At 39.6% G+C, this 17,081-nt stretch overlaps 1 protein-coding gene across 1 annotated transcript in view; it reads left to right on the top strand.

The window, feature by feature from the left end:
• The window catches only part of ARAP2 (ArfGAP with RhoGAP domain, ankyrin repeat and PH domain 2), a 258,101-nt gene that overhangs the window by 163,600 nt on the left and 77,420 nt on the right, over positions 1 to 17,081 (top strand). Inside the window, exons 20-24 of the mRNA XM_019526331.1 lie at positions 4,425 to 4,588; positions 8,146 to 8,358; positions 11,575 to 11,680; positions 12,821 to 12,968; positions 14,003 to 14,071. Of these exons, the coding sequence (XP_019381876.1) occupies positions 4,425 to 4,588; positions 8,146 to 8,358; positions 11,575 to 11,680; positions 12,821 to 12,968; positions 14,003 to 14,071 (700 nt within the window). The remainder of the gene's footprint in view (positions 1 to 4,424; positions 4,589 to 8,145; positions 8,359 to 11,574; positions 11,681 to 12,820; positions 12,969 to 14,002; positions 14,072 to 17,081) is intronic.

The following is a 17,081-nucleotide window of genomic DNA, read 5'->3' as shown; positions in this document are numbered from 1 at the left end:
TGCATGTGGGGTGTGTGGTGAGGTGTGTGTGTGTAGTAGTGTGCTGTGCTCCTCCCCAGAGGTACATGGCGGTGTGTGGGGGGAGGCTGTGGGTGGGTGCAGTGTTTGTGGCATGTGTGATTTGTGTGTGGGGGGGTGTGGTTGTGGAGTTTGAGGGAAAGGTTTGTGGTATGGTGGGGTATACATGGGACCTCTGTAGGTGCCTCTCTGAGCCATGGTGACCCATCAGCACCTCCCCTTCCCCACAACAGCTCGAAGCCTGTGTACCCTCAGGCACACCCCCACCACTGCCAACAGCGTGAAGCCCCAGTATATCACGCACTTGCTTTGGACTCGGCCCACTCCACACCACCTGGTTGTAGTACATCCTGCCTCCCCTCCTGCACACTGCGGGGCTGGGCCGGTCCCACAGCGGGACTCCCTTTCTAGGCATCAGTGACTCCTTCTGGGCCAGGTGGAACCGAGGGACCCATTGCAGGCTGGACAAAGACTTGCCACAGGCTGGATCCAGCCCATGGGCTGTATTTTGCCCACCCCTGGGTTAGCCCTTTGAGTTGACCCAAAGTTTTTTTTGTGCAATACTGTCATGTTAGTAGACATTTCCACTCGCTTTTGAGATCCAGTAAGCCATTTTGACATAAGCGAATAGAATAGATAGAATAGAAGTGTGTTTTCAACCATTTGTTCAGATTGTAAAGACTTTTAATTGTTGCTTAAGAAATATTGATGAACTTTTATATCTGTCTGATTCTCAGTGGCTTTTTCATACGTTAGCTTTCATTCACTTATCACCTTCTGGTTAGATGACCATAGCAATCTGCTTAGTAATTTTTCAGACACAGTAATTACTGAGTATCAGTGGAAAGGTTGCCAATTACTTAAGCTCTGTTTTGCAAGCAGGTTCATGCAGGTGTTCCAGCTTGCAGAATCAAGTCCTTGTATTAACATTTCTTGGGGCAGGGACTACCTCTGATAGCACTATAACTAAACGGCTGTTATTGCCCACTTTGTGGTTACTAACAGTAATTGTTTTTATGCAGTGCAGGGTTTTTTTCTGTTATGATATCAGTATTGTTATCTGGTGAAAGAAAAAATAATATAGCATTTTGCTTGTGTTATAGGACAAGATCTTTTTGTTACAGGTCAATCCTGGATGTATGCCACCTCTTTAGTCCTAGTAATTAGTGGGTTGTATGATACAGTATTTGGTTAATATTACAAACAAAACTTGATTTTTTTGACACTGAGTTTTTAAATACATATTGCATGTTTTGATGATACTTTTTCATAAATATTTTACAAGTGGATAAAAACACTTCAAACATTTATAGCTCATTTAGTTTTAAAATTTCTGTACATAGTAACATGTAATTCCCATCAGTGGTAGGAAAGTAAGGCCTCTCTAAGAACTGTAATGGGGAAAGGAATCATTTTCAAAGATGATCTCTATAAATTATAAGAGATTATTGGAAAGTGTTTATGAAATTAGGTGGCTCAGTCATGAGATAAATGGGACATCCTTTTTACTATGTGCTGCTTTGTTTTGCCTTAATCTCATAGTAAAGAGATGTATAATTTTTTTCTCTGCAAACTAGTGGGGATTTGTATTTGCTTGCACCTACAGAAAAATGTGAGAGAAGGGATGAAAATGACATGTGTAGACAATGCCAGATTTGCAAAGCTCTTGCCACAAATATACAGTTTTATAGAAGGTCTTGCAAGCTGTATTAGCAAGATTCCTACACATTATCTGATGCCACTATAACCGTTTTCCCCCTCCTTCCATTTCTTGCTATCTTCCAATTACTTTGTAGCAACATAGTCGTACAGACATACATACCAAAAATGGCTTAGGGTTAGTAAATGCTTTGCTGGGTTTGTCTAGAAAGATTCAACTAGTTCAGAAGAAGTATCTAGCAGAGGCACAACTATACCCAGGGCCCACTACCTCTATCGTTTGAATCAGGAGGCTTCGGCATACAGGAGAAGCCACAAGCAGTGACTGGGAATTGAAGTCCTCTAGAGTAGAACTGAGTTTTCCTGCTGAATTCCCCCTTCCCTTTTTGCCCGAGTTGCTCATGGTAAACAGGAAAAAAAAACCCTCCTGATTTTGGTGGTGGAAAAAATGGGGGTGAACCCCCCCCTTCCACTGCGCTCCCTGCCAGCAGCAACAAACTCCACTGTTACTCTAGAGAACTACAATTACTAGAGTGCCTTGCACTCTGTAACACTATTCTGCCAAAAAGTGCAGGCAGAGCAGGAGGTGGCTCCTCCACAGTCAGTTCTGGTATTCCCTCTCTCTGCTCCCCTTGCCCTTTTTGCCACTGCTGTGAAGGACTTTTATCTATACATACACTTTTTTTCTTCCTTATGAGATTTACATACATCTTCAGTACACCTGTCTGGGCAGAAGTGTCACATTTTGTATGGCACTTGTTCCTAATCCTGCCTATGAGATGCTACCAAATAATAACCTAGGCAGTTTAAAGTACTCATTGTAGAAATGGTTAATTCTTCTGATGAGAATTAATGGCAGTTTCAGTTGGAGTATCCTGTTTCCTATGGATTGTGTGGTGTTGAGAAGAATCCATTGAGATGTCTATTCTCCTCTCTTGAGCAATCCTCAAAGATAAATCCTTCCATATTTCAGCTTAAAAAAAAAAAAAAAAAAGTATATATTTCACAGTGCAGAGGAAGCTGCGCACATCTTGCTGGAAAGTAACTTAAAGGGCTTCTAACAATGAACCAGAATTGTGAACAGCTGCCAGGAGATGCTTGGGAGCCATGTATTATGCTTCAACCTCTGTCCCAAAATTCTGAAAGCACTGCCAAATGTTCAGATTTGTTGTTTAATGGTGCTTGTAGCTGTTCACTTCTATTTAGCCCCAAAATGACTTCTCTTTTCAGAAACTGTGTTGGAACACATGAGCAGATGTAAAAATAGGCCTGAAAAGAGTGCATCTGCCTTTTTGGTGCATGTAGCAGGCATTTAGAAAAGAAACTGCAATACATAAACATATTTTAATGTCTACTGCCTTGGTATTTCTGTCATTCCTGCCAGGGAGCTTGCATGTTTTGGGTGCAAGATGATATAAAAAAAAATAGAACTAATGTAACAGATCAGTTGAAATTCAGTTAAACCCATCTCATCTCTTCTGAAGGGAAGAGGAGAATTGTTCTAAAAGGAATATAAAATTTCAAACTTTTAATTTAATTTTAAAATTTTCAAAATTCCATTTGGTGGAAAAAATTTTAAAAGTCCTTGTGTCAGAACATTGTTAAATCAAATATTCCATGTTGATGTTATTCTTTAAAGATTTAATTGTATATAAATTCTGTTTGAAAAGAAAATTTAAAATAAGTCAAAGGAATTTATTTTTAAAAATTCATAATAGAATTTTTGCTCTTAGTGACTTTTTTTTACTTCTAATTAATTTTTATCCAAATCGATACCATTTTGTGACATTTAGAGGTAGAGACCTTTTTTCATTAAAATAAAGTTCAATAGGAGATGTCCAATCTAGTCTATTTACAAATGAGCAGCAAATTCAGCAGTACATTCTTCCCAATGTGGAAAAGATAATTAGGTAATTTAACAATTTAAAATAATCAACACTTTTGCTTTGAAGCTTTTTTTTGTCTTTGAAGCTGCCTTCTAGGAGCTAAAATTTAGGAAGCGTAAACAGAATGAAGATTATAGACTGTTTTAAACACCACTGTAATGAGGTACGGAGAAATGTCTCCTGGTAAGCGGGTGAACTAAGAGACTCGGTCATGTATCCTTCCATAGTTGATCAGGTACTTGAGAAGTTTCTCCCACCCTTTTGGATCTATAAAGCCTCATCTGTAGTCCCTGCTTGGGTGTGGGAATGCAAATGGGGAAAGGTAACTAGTTCAGGTGCCTGAGCTTCCTAACAGGGAACTAATTCTCTTTTGTGCCTCTCCTATTCGAGTATGAGAAGAGAATGAATCTCCTTCAGTTCCTGGATCTCACGGAGAAAACACAAGAGGAGGACATGATAAGTCCTGAATTGTTGAGAGTGAGGTCCTTATCAGCTGCATCTCAAAGGAGAGTATGCTGCAGGAGTAGATCAAGAAGGGCACAGATGAACTAAAACTACAGTCACAGTCCCTTCCCAAACCCTGGAGCATAGTCTATAGCTTCTGTTCTATCTTCTGTAAGAAATTCTGTTTACACAATTATCATTAAATTGCTGAAGAATTATGGCATTATAATATTATGTAGTATATTTGACACATCAGGTGCAGTGATGTCTTATTTCAAATGCTACCTTGAGCTCTTGAATTTGTTTGCTTTTATTCATCTTTCATGAGATATACTGTACTGCTTTTAGTAAAGTGATGACAGCTTTTATATCTTTTTTCCCCTTATGACTCTTACAAAATATTTTCAAACTTTGCAGAACATTATACATCCACGGTCATACAAAGTTGGATTTCACGGTCTGGCATACTGCAATTGAAAAAGCAGCAGGTACAGATGGTAATGCATTACAAGATCAGCAGCTCAGCAAAAATGACGTTCCCATTATAGTGAACAGCTGTATAGCATTTGTTACACAGTATGGTAAGTATAGCAGAGTTTTTATTCAACTCGTTGAACTCATAGGATTGTTCATATAATACTTAAGAAGCATCACTATCAGATTGCATTGAATGTGTTTTTGTATGTCTGTACATAAAACCATGTTCTTTATTAACCCCATTGCTGTTGCTAGAGGGTGCTTTTTGTGGCAGCAAGTTTTGATGGGTTTAGAAATGTACATTGCAATGTGTTTAAGTGGAGTTTAAGAAAATGAATCCTGAAAATGGCTGTTACTACACTGATCCCTTTTATATTTTTAAGTTTGGAGTTTTTGTTGCTTTGTTTTTGAAGTCATAGTATGGGCCTCACATGACAGAAAATTCAAAATACAATCTGACTACAACCTTTACTCCACCAGGAGACAGCCATATAAGCTCAGAAAGAGAGCAAGGCCCACTAAGCAAAGAATAGGATGGAACCGTTAAGCATACCTTCTGGGATATCTCCAAAAATGTGTGTTTCCTTCTGCTCCTTCACAAACTACTCATTCTTCCACCACTTTAAGTAATCTGGAAAAGTGGTTGCAGAAGGAGATTCCTTTGTCAGTCGAAGGATGGCAGTGGTACTATGCTGCTGCCTGTCCCCCACATTTAAGTAAATTTCTCCAGGACTGTTTCCCTTAAAGTTATACTTTTGAAAATTAATTAAGTTTTTTTTTAATCATGAAACAGAGTATATATATCAACCTTCTAAAAATACACTTTCAGGAAGATACAATGCCTGTGGCTTCTTTTAGCATGAAAATGTTTTTTCTATATTTTATTTCTGGCAGTTTGTTTAATTTGAATCATTTTTAGTAGAGCCAACTATATCGTGGTAAGTCCTTGTGTTCCATTGTGGTACTCTTCCATGAAAACATGCAAGCATGAAAGCATGTTTGCATAAGTACTTTCAATTCATTAGGAAACTGAGGATTTTTTAAAATATATAAATAGAACTTGCAGTCTTCCAAGTACCTTAAAATGTTTTTATAAGCTTAAAAATTACTAAAGCAAGGAAAATGTGGTTAATGATGGGGGAATATTTAAGCCAAAGCATCTTTAACCTTTTCTTTTAAGTGGTATTGTATTTGAATATTGGATAAATAGCTTATTTACCTAAAATACATATTTTTGCTGATATAATGATGAAAAAAATATCCTTAAAGTCTAGATAAGGTTTTAAGGTGAGAACAAATTGACAGGTCCTATATCACTCTTCCTTCCTTTTCCCGGAATTTAACAACACAGGCCCATTTTCAAACAGTAGTGTTTGTAGGCATCACAGGAGATGTGGGTTGAAGGAGAGTACAAGATAGTGATTTTCACTAATTTTGACAGAATTCCTCCTCCCGTTCCCTTCCCCACCACACACATTCCTCTAACATGTTTAAAAGATAGCATGGAACAAAATGCAGATGAAACTAGGAGCAAGTATGAGCTACTTGGCAGCTGAGCAGCTTTTGCTGGCAGAATTTTAAAAAAAGAAACAAGTGAAAAAACCAGCTTCTACAAAAAGAGACATTGAAACTGACTACATGTGCAGTTGTGTTGTCAAATGCATATAATTAACAGACATTTATAAAGCTTTATTTTATTACTTGCTTCTTTCAGTAGCAGTAACTGGAAGTGGTGTTTCATACAGGTACATTATTTCCAGGGTTGTTATTCTCCAAATTGGCAGTGTCTCTTTAATTTTTCAGTCCGCCTATAGGGATGGTAGAATTGCCAATCTCTTGCTTATGGTGCCAGATTTTGGAACTTACTTTTCTCCTTTTTTAAGTGGGTATTAGTAGTGTTACTGTAAAGGCTTTAACCATGAAATATCCTAGAATGAATGCACACATGCTTAAGTCCTGAAGGCTGGTTGAATTTATTCGTTGGAGGGACAGAAGAGGTATTTTACATAAGGAAAAAAATCACCTTTTGTCCTTATTGACAGTATCACAATTATAAGGCCTTCTTTCCTTTACCAACTTTATTTTCACATGACTTTAAGAAACCTGGAAGTGAGTGTTGGAATTTTAACCTTTTCTTGAAGCCATGATCATAGAACAGCTTTGTGACAGGGGGCTATCTTAGGGCCAGGTCCCATGACTGCCTGCCCACCTAGCTAAGTAAAGCAGTCCGCCCAGTTTCACCTGCCATAACTTGCTGTTTCTTAAACTGCTGTAAAATGCGTGAGGCTGCCTGTTTTAATGCCTCAGTGCCAGGGGGTGCTATACATGGCTCTGTACTGTCCCTACACCATGGCCCATGCCTCACAGATGGCATTTAGTTTATTATTGCACCCCAGCTTCAGGCCAGGGCAAACTCAATCCCCTGTTGGGCCTCTCGCACACTGCCTCTTCCAGGGCCACAATCATACTGCCCCCCTGTCACTGGGACATCTTCCACTCTGCCCTCTCTCACAGGGCCTCTTGCATGGTCCCTCTCACTGGGCCACTCAATCTGTCATGCTCCCTTGAGCCACCTGGTTGGCCCATCAGACTTAACTACTCATGCTGGCACTGCACACACAGCCCTTCAGCTTGCTCACACTCCCCTACTCTACGTGGCATTAGCCTTGTGCCTAATACTGGGTTGATTCTGCCCCTGTCCCCTCGCTGGGCAACTTTCCACCATCACATACTCATGGAGGTTGGCCCGTGTATTGCCCTTCAGCCCTGCTCAACACCATCCCTGGTGCAACCCTTGAGACCATCCTTCAGTCCTATGCTACACCTTGCTTATGCACAGTCCTTCAGGTCATGACAATGCCCCCTACTCTGTGTGGGCCCACCATACATTACTGCCCCACTCTGGGGCCACTCTCCTGCCCTCTCTCTGGGCCATGCTACGGCTTCCTCCCTGGGGCCTCCGGGGTCTTACATGGGTCTGGCCCCCATGCCTGTCCCTAAGTCTGGGTGACCCACCAGGATGTGGGGGCTGGTTTTAAGGTGCCCCTCCCCACCTCTCGCTGGGGAGGCAACTGGCCTGGCATTTCTGGGGAGCTCCCCTGCCATGGGTAGCCCCACCAGACCATCATTCTCCAGCAGGGTGCAGTTTCAAATCATACCCAGGACAAGGAGCCTCCTGCCATCCCAACAGCTCTTTCCCTTACCCCCCAAGGATGTTCCAAGCAATAGCTCAGCCGAGTGTTGTTGCTCCCCAGCTGCCAGCAGCAGACTGCTGCCTCAGGTCTGGGGCCCTAGATCTAAAATGGCCGCCTCATCAGGGCTAGCCCACACCTGTCGGCTCCCTGTTCTCAGCCTTAAAGTGGCAGGCACCCAAAAGTGCCCTGCCACAAGCTTGACTTCAGTACAAAAGAACTAGGAATGGGGAGTCTGTTAGCTGTAACTAGGTTTGGTGGTGATTACACCCGTACATAGAGGAAAGCAGAGAACTTCCTGTGGAAAATCAAAGCTGGATAGCATCTGTGCTGACACTTTTGGAAATTTTTTTTTAAGGGGAAACAAAGGAAACATCTACAAAAACAAACAGTGAAACAGTGCTAATTGCATAATGTTTTGATATTAAAAAAAATTACATCTTCTTCCTCCCAATGTTCTTGTTTTCAAGGTTTAGGTAGAAGGCACATCTACCTAAAGGATGGCAATCCTTCCAGTGTGAGTGAACTGCTAGAGAGCTTCAAAAAAGATGCAAGAAGTGTTAAATTGAGGACTGGAACACATCAGCTGGAAGATGTGACTGATGTGCTGAAAAGTTTTCTGTCTAAAATAGATGATGCACTTCTCACTAAAGAGCTATATCCATTCTGGATCTCTGCTCTAGGTAATAAATTCAGTATTTTTTGTGCAATAAATTTATTATTTATAAATTGTAAATGAACTTTTAACATAAAAAATAGAAATAACATACATTTACATTATATGAAGTCCAATTTTTTAATATGTATCTGTATACAGTAAGCATTTGATTATTGAATAATCAATAAAAGTATTGTATACATTGTTGCAAAAAATTACTTTGAGATATTGGGTGAAATTCCAGTGTATTGAAGCCACTGACTTCAGTGACTATAAGAATCTTCCCAGAACTGTAAGGTAATATTCTTTGTCTGCTGGTGTTATATACCTGCAAGCAGTAGGCTAACCTTGTACTATGTTGCAGTCAGATCTTCTAAGCAAGACAGGCATGATGAATGCTTGAATGTAGGACTGTCAGTGCTGGAGGATGGCTTTCTTCCCTCGAACATGTAGTTAATAAATCTAGTAGGCAAGTATATAAAGTGGGGGTAGTCATTTTGCTTGGCATGCGCACCTTGAGTGGGTGGTGGGAAAGGGCCTGGGGCTTCACTGCCACAGTAAGGATCAGGCCCCTGGTGCCATCTGCCATCTGCCCTTGGCATGCCAACAACTTACAAAGTTATGGGTGTTTTTGGCACTCTGCATTGCTGACCCCTGATATCAGTTTTGAAGTCCCATTATGCTAAAGAAACAATTAGGGAAACAGGAAAAGAGGAGTAAGAAATTTATATCAATATTTTATTATTAGCCATGTGCTTAGCTGATATAGTGTCCTCTGGCATGCATTATATTTCTGGCATGGTTAACTTGTTATGAATAAATAGCAACGTACCACATGTTGATCACATTTATGGTGCCATAAAATGGTAAATCAACCACAAAGAGATTACTCAGAAACTTTGTAACATCTTTGTGGCTGACTTATATGGCACTATAAATTGAACACATGACATTACCTCATCATACTGACAGCCAGCTGATTGTCAGCATTGGCATCTTGGCAGCCCTAGGTCTACGACCTGGCTGGGGGCTGCCCCTTGTCCTGACACTAACAATCAGCTGATTGTCTATATCAGGATGCAGGCTTACCAGGACCCAGCACCTTAAAGAACCTTTTTTCTGCAGCCCTTTAAGGTTTGTTGTGGTGCTGGGTCCCAGTGAGCCTCAGAGCATGAAGCAGTTCTGGAATCTCGGGGACAGCCCTCAACTCCATGTTTGATCTTTAGTGCAGACAGAGGGCAGCCCTCAGTCCAAACTGGGCCTCTAATTGCTCAGTGCTAAATCTCAACACTCATCTGAGTGTAGAGGCCTGGCACTGGAAAGCCCTGGGGTCCAGCACAAAGCTACCCCCTGCCCAGTTGGTGAGATAAGCATGGGATAAACCCTAGGTCCAGAACCCTGTTTTATTTCTAGAGGATGTGCAGCTGAGGATAAAGAGCTTCTCCCATCCCCAGTTGCACATGCTGGTTTAAAGAAACTGTCAAGTGGTGAAGGATATCTGTGCATTCAGTAGATTCACCTGATATGTGCAGAGGTGGATGGTATTACATCCAATAATGTTATTTTGGGCCTTGTACCAGGTGTTGATTCTGAGACTAAGTCGGGTTGCTTGTGAGTGCAGCCCAAAGTGGGTGGTAAACTCCATCTAAGGCTAAATACCAACTTAAAACTCATGTTAAGCAAATTAAGAGAAGAAAAACCCAGGCTTATTGGCCTCTGGATCCCAACAATGGAGAAAGGCTCCTCAATCCCCTGCTGCACTCACCCATTTAAAAGAATTGTCTGTTCCTAGCAGCTGTATATGGGGGAGCTCTCCCCATTGCTAGTGCTGGGTGGCTCTTTAAACGAGCACTGTGTGATGGAAAATGGAGGACCTCCCCATCCCCAACTGCACCATGAAGAGAACTGAGAATCTAATATTGGGCAGACTCTCCTTGATGCCAGGCTTATGGTGCTTAACACTTGGGAAAAGCCCTCTGATACTGGGCTTATAGTAGTCTGGACCTTTATAAAATAGGTATGCAGTTTGGAGCTCCAGCTTCTTTATGTTTCTGGGTGCCACTGGAAGCAGCACTCCAGGGAGTGAGGAGCTCCTTGCTCCCCAGCTGCTGCTTTCATGTATGTGGGGAGGAGGATGCCTCCTGCTCCCCAGCTGCAGGTGCTGCCCCTCCCCTGGCTGGTAACAAGCAGTCATGCAATAGGGGTTTGAGGGATTTTATGCTCCAGAATTGTGTAACCTGACATGATAGGTCACATGATTTGGGGAATGGAGCATAAAATTCCTCAGCTCCAATCACATAATTATTAATATTTGTCAGCAGCCATAGAGTAGTATGCTGTATTTTTAGTGCACAGGATTGCTGAAAGAGAGAGTGTCTATCATCATCTGGAGAGAACTGACATTTTTAAAAATTAGACTTTGGGAATATGTTTAGAAGATGAGAATTAAAACATGATTAAATCACTGATTTAGTTCCTACCCCTGACAGGATAGTCAGTATGTTTGGCCTGTTGGCAAAATGCAGCAAGTCAAGTTAGATTCAAGGGGGAAGAGAAGGGTTTGCAATGTATGAGACACTGACTAGTGCTTCTGTTACTAGCTTTGTCTGTCACTGACTACCTCTGTTGTCTTGAGAAATTAATTGACCAACCAATACACCTCCATTTTTTCTTCCACTGCTTCAGACTGTACTCTCTTTATGGCATGAAGTTACTACTTTGATGAAAAATAATAAAGGAGAAAAATATTGTTCTTCTGCAGCTAAAGGAATTTTGCAAGATGTGTTGCATTTGGGCACGCACCCATACTCTATGCATCCCTTGAGCAGATAATCAATTTGCTTGTAATAAAAAAAAAAAAAAGACTAACTCCTGTATCTAAGCCCTATTAGCAATTTTTTTTTTTTTTTTTAAAAAAAAAAAAAAAAAGACTAACTCCTGTATCTAAGCCCTATTAGCAATTTTTTTTTTTTTTTTTAAAAAAAAAAAAAAAAAAAAAAAAAAAATTGCAAATAGTGCTTAGATACAGTAGTTAGTCTTATTTTAGTTTATATTGTTTCCCCAAATGCTGCAAAATAGACTGCATTCATAGGAAATTATCAATATTGTCTCTCTGAAGAACAGGCTGATTGGTTGAATTGTAATTTTAAATGACTAGATGTTGCCAAAGTAGCAGATCAATATTGCTCTTGTTTTTTGGATCTGATTTGTGATTAATGCCCCTCTATTTCCTCCCCATTAGATACGCAGAATGAAAAGGAACGAATAAGAAAGTATGGAGCTTTTATTCAGACGCTTCCACCAGTCAATAGGGCTACTTTGGCAGCTTTAATTGAACATCTGTATAGGTCAGTGTGTTGGCAAATTGAGTCAATTTTTGTATTTGTTGCCATGGTTAATTATATAGACTCATGTGTTGAATTTCTGTTAATTTGTAGTGCACAAAATACAGTTTGTCTCTTATTTCAGTTGTAATAATTTGTGTAAAATAGATTTTAAGGAACAGTCATGTACTGGCAGGACTCATGTCAAGCCTTTTGACTTTTTGGGTGGGCCCATTCTAACTGAATTTGTCATTGCACACAGAAATGTGGATTGCCTTCTTGAGTTAATATCTGTTATGGCTCTAGTATTTAGCTATCCTAGTTATGTTTTGTTACTTTAATAATTTTACAAGCCTAGTAGGCATGGAGAGTATTTAACATGCAGATTTGTGTACGTAGCAAAATCCATCTCTTATTTCAAGCTGTAAAGTTTGCATCAGAATTGTGTAACTTGGATGCCACTGCAAAATCCCAGTTGATTTAAATAGGTCATTATTACTCATAGTCATTTTGTTTGTTTGTGTGATTTTGTTTCAGCTTTCTTAGTGTCAGCTGAACAAGTTCTACAAATATACCTTGTTTACCTAAAATATCTCTCAGAAGCAGGGGATCCAGAAATCTTGCTTCAATACCTTTTTTCTGGGTTTAGGATTAAAAATAAAACTATTCTTTAAAATTATCACATATATAAATATATGAATGTAATCATTTACATGTTCTTCTCCACTGTTAAGTATATAGCAACTAATACAAATAATGGGAAAATTGGAAAAGTGAGTTTTTAATGCACATACTGGTCTAAATTCTGTTTTCAAGTAGGCCCATAAATCTAAATTAATTTGGATTTAAATTGGTGTAACAGTCAAAAATAGACCCCTTTTTAAAGAGGTGGTTGATTTTTAAAGAAGTTAATCACATCTCTACTCTCCGTTCCTAAATTTCCAATGGTCACTTATGCAGCTCTCAAAACATAGTAAGATACTACCTAATAATATCTGATTTGTTTGTGTATAAGCATATGAAATCAGATGTATCATTTCATTTTATAAAAATATTTTGTTGGAAACAACTGTGCTGTTGTAAATGTGCACACTAACATAGAGTTAAGCCTTGCCACTTTCAACAATGGGAGTGTTCTAAGTAAATTTATTCTCCTTTAAACAGGGTGCAAAAATGTTCAGAAATTAATCATATGAACCCTCACAATCTAGCCACAGCATTTTCATCTTGCTTATTTCAAACTAAAGGACGGACTGGAGAAGAAGTCAATGTAATTGAAGATCTGATTAAAAATTATGTGCAAATCTTTAATGTAAGTATGTTTTATATAATGTTGTGACTTAATTGTGAAAGTTAGAAGATGCGTGAGAATCTCTTTGCATTTCATGTGATCTTTAGCTTTGTGCTAGAGGCGTAGCTGGACAGCTCTGTGCTGTGGTCAGCTGTGCAACACCTGGGGTAGTCCTGATTGCCGTGGTGCTGATCTCAGCAGTGTGATCAGCCACTGTTGCGGTTGCAACTATTTTTGCGCCCCCTTCCTTTCCCTTAGTCCCCTCTCCCTCAGAGAGGTAGAGCCCAGGGTGTTGTCCTGCTACACCTAGTTATGCTATGCTTTATGCCATTATGTTCCCTTCACTAGTCTCTCTCTTGTCTAATGTTAGTTATTCTGGCTCACAATTTGCAGAGTTATTAAACTCTTTTAATCAGTGATCATTGTTTTTTATGTTGCTTTTTTTAAATGTTAATTCTCAGCTAGTACAGGCTAGGTAGAAAGTGTTATGTTTATAGAATTGCCATAAATCGCTGTTATTTTATGAAAGAAAGAATATGTATAGCTTTTCACATTGGCACAAAAATGACTTGTTGTTGTTGGGGGTTTTTTTTTGCAAATTCCAATCAGTGTCAACTTTTAATAATGAATATAATATGCCCAACCCCACCCCACATTTTGTGGCCCTTGCAAGAACTGAAGTATGAAAAAAATGTATCTTAGACTCTTATCTCTAAATAATGAGCATATTTGAGAAATAATGTTGTATTTCATAACTCTTGGCTGGGCCCCTGAATTCAGCTGGATGGAATCATTACTTGGGGATACTAATTGCTGTGACCCCCTAACCAACAGTTCTATGATTTGACTCCTTTTAGACTTGCATTTAGTAATGTTTATAGTATTTCATACTATATGTTGGGAAAAGTATCAGACTGGTTAAAAACAATGTACAATCCCTCCTGTGAGGAAATTCCATTTCTACTCTTGTTAATAACCATAAAGAATTTATCAAGGACAATAAAGTATTATATTATTTTCCCTTTTAACTTACCAAAATGATCTGTTTTAAACAGATAAATGAAGACCAGATCAAACAAATGGATATAGAGAACAGCTTTATTACCAAGTGGAAAGACACACAAGTAAGTGGTGAAAATTGATGTGGGAAGGCTTTTAACAAAAATAAATAAATAAATGCTCCATTGTCGTTTAGCAGATTTGGATGGCTTTATGGTGATTTATAGAGTTTGCCTTTTTCACAAAGAACATAAGACTAAAGCAAAATAAATCTGTCAGTACAGAGTTGTTCCCATGAAATTATGATCTGATGTGCATGTAGGAAAAATGTATATTTATCTGTTCCTCTTGCTCACATTTTAACTTTGAATGTTTTTACCTCTAAGCATTTTATAAACTGTAGGAACCAGCAGTAAATATTGAGAAAACATTTTAACCTAATGCCTTCACTATACTATTTTCAGCAAGTATCAGATTGATAAAATATGGCTAACCAAAAACTGTAAATGTTTATGCATTAATACTTATTTTAAATCACAAAATTGGTTATTAACTACCATGTTTACATGAATATAAAATAGCCTTCAATAATTAGATTCTATGTACAGGGAAATGTATACATTTGTTATAATTTTCCAGGTGCAGAATCTAATTATCAGAGGATTGTCTTGAAGTCATCCCCCTCCCACTGCTACAGCAAGCTGGTGGAGTTGCATTGCTGGGGAGGGTCAGGTGGCCCCCTTGCCCTCTGCTTCCCCCTCACTTCTTCCTCCTTCAGGCTTCCTGCTCCCCATAGTGTCAGACAGTGTTCAGGCTCTGTTCCTTTCTCCAGCAGAACATGTAAGGAACTGAGCTGTCACAGTAAAGGAGAGAAAGGGACAGAGGGAAGGGGAGAAGCTGCAAAGGGCGAGCAGCTTGGTGAAAGGAGACTGCTGTGGGTCCCACTCAAGGCCAGGGTCAGAACTGCAGCAGTTGCTTTCTACCTCCACCCACCTTGTTAATTTGAAGAGACCAGAAAAACACTGACTTCGCAATAAACATACCCATAACAATTTGCATTATATGCAAATTACTGTGGGTAAATTCATCCAGAATTGATGAATTTTAACTTTTTGCAGACTACTGTGGTTTTAGCACAGGTACTCCATAAACACACTTTGGAGCAGAACTTTTGTACCTGCTTATACATAGTACAAATTATGTATCATTAGTCCAGAGCCAAAAGGTTCATAACTTATCTTATAGTTTCTTGGGCTATGCCCTAACAAAGTCCACAACATTTCAAGTAAAAATGACCGTACAGCCCAGCCCTGCTCAGTACATGTCTATACTCCAGATACCACCCACAAAGGAGCCATGCGTTAATTAGCTCCCCGCTCATAACTGGAACTGGCTGTTCTTGTCACAAGTCCTGGGATCCTCCAAAAATTTATATACAGATGTAACACAGGGCTACCTGGTCTATCACCACCCCATAGAGGGCAAGGCCCCACTAATCACATGTAACAGGCCAAGAAAGGAGGCATCAGTCCCTCAGCTATGTAGAAGTTTGGTTATGTTTGCAGACTCATGAAGGCTCAGGATGAAATAGGAATCATTGAAAATGGAAAAGAAAGGCACTGCTCAGCTGTGGGAGTAAAGAGGAAGTCAAAGTATATTTGATGTAGTGGTTCACCATAACTTTAAAAAGAGTTGGTGCTGAGGAGGTCTGAGCACAATGGGTATCATCATCTCTGTCTCTCTCTCTCTCTCATATATATCAGTGTGATTGCCCAGTGTGTTGGCTATATTTAGTTAGTTGGTTCCCATGACTGAGCTTATGTAGCAGTTCAGTAGTAATGTATTGATGGGAGGGGCAGGGAGGAGGAAGGGATGCTGGCATGCATATATCAGGTGAGGGGCTTTTTTCCCCTATGCTGATGGAGGTCGGGGAGAGGACTTGTGTTATATTTGAGTAAAATGGTATTTAAATTCCCCACTCAGAAGAATTACTGTCCAATCCTCTGCCTCAAAAAAGAATCTATGCAAGTAGAGAGAATTTTTTTTGGTCTATCTTGAGACTAGAGGGATTAGTGAATTCTAGAGTATGAAATACATCACTGAAAATATTCAGTGACTAGCTTCCAGACATGCTTCTGGATCTGTCTGTCCATCCTTCTGACAAAGTATTTAGTAGAATTCACAGATTCATTGGAATCTGACAGTCCGTGCCTTGAGTGTTTCTGCTTTGGACTCAAACGTCTGACCTCTGGGCTGCTAAATGTGCACCTTAGTGCCCACACAACCCCAACCTCCATGGTTTTGAGTGCTGAGATAATAAAAGTGTGGTTTTAAGTACTGGCATAGAATGTAAGAAAAAGGGATCTTTATTAAAAGGAGATCTCAAATCATAAAGCACAATAATTTTAAAATATACCTTGACTTGCCTTCTGAAGTTATTCCAAAGCCATCAGGGGTTATATGCTTGCTTAGCAGGACAGTACAGAGGAGTGAGCAGTAATTTCTACACTAACTGGAATTTGAGTGACATTTGGTTGTATACCAATTAGAGCACATGGCAGTGACTCCCCAGGACAGGGGAATGGAACGGACTCACGGTAAAGTTGAAAATGGAACTTTAGGTTATGACTTGAATGGGCAGATGAATTAAGCAGGGCAGAAGGAAGTTTACAGAGCTTGTGAGTTCTGTCAGGAATCTGAAATAAGGCTGGGGGAAAACCCAAGGAAGTTTTACAACTTGTAGAGCAATAAGGTGAAATAGGGCAGGAAAGCTAAATAAGAATGTTTCCTGGTGGTTGATTTCTCCCTTTTCAGTTATGCATGGTAACACAGTGTAAATCCCTAGTTCTTTTCCACTAATAACTTTGTTGCAGTGCTCACAGAAGTCAGTTCCATGATGTGTTACCTTTGTTTTGAACCTTATTACTTTCTCTCTTTCACTTTGCTCGTGTGGGCCAGGTACAGAAATTTTACTTTTACTAGTATAAGTGATTGGAAATTGGTCTATTCTCATAACAGACCAGAAATTTATCATAAAAAAACTGGTCTATACCCATAATCAAACAGAAGTGCAGCATACACAGACTGGTTTAAAAATGGTAGAACTTGTTCTAAGATTTGTACCCCCCCCCCCCC

The sequence above is a fragment of the Gavialis gangeticus genome, unplaced genomic scaffold, assembly GCF_001723915.1.
Source record: "Gavialis gangeticus isolate Ggan-Ray unplaced genomic scaffold, GavGan_comp1, whole genome shotgun sequence".
Lineage (NCBI taxonomy): Eukaryota > Metazoa > Chordata > Crocodylia > Gavialidae > Gavialis > Gavialis gangeticus.
The sequence above is the reverse complement of the archived record's forward strand: the minus strand, read 5'-3'. Positions and strand labels throughout refer to the sequence as shown.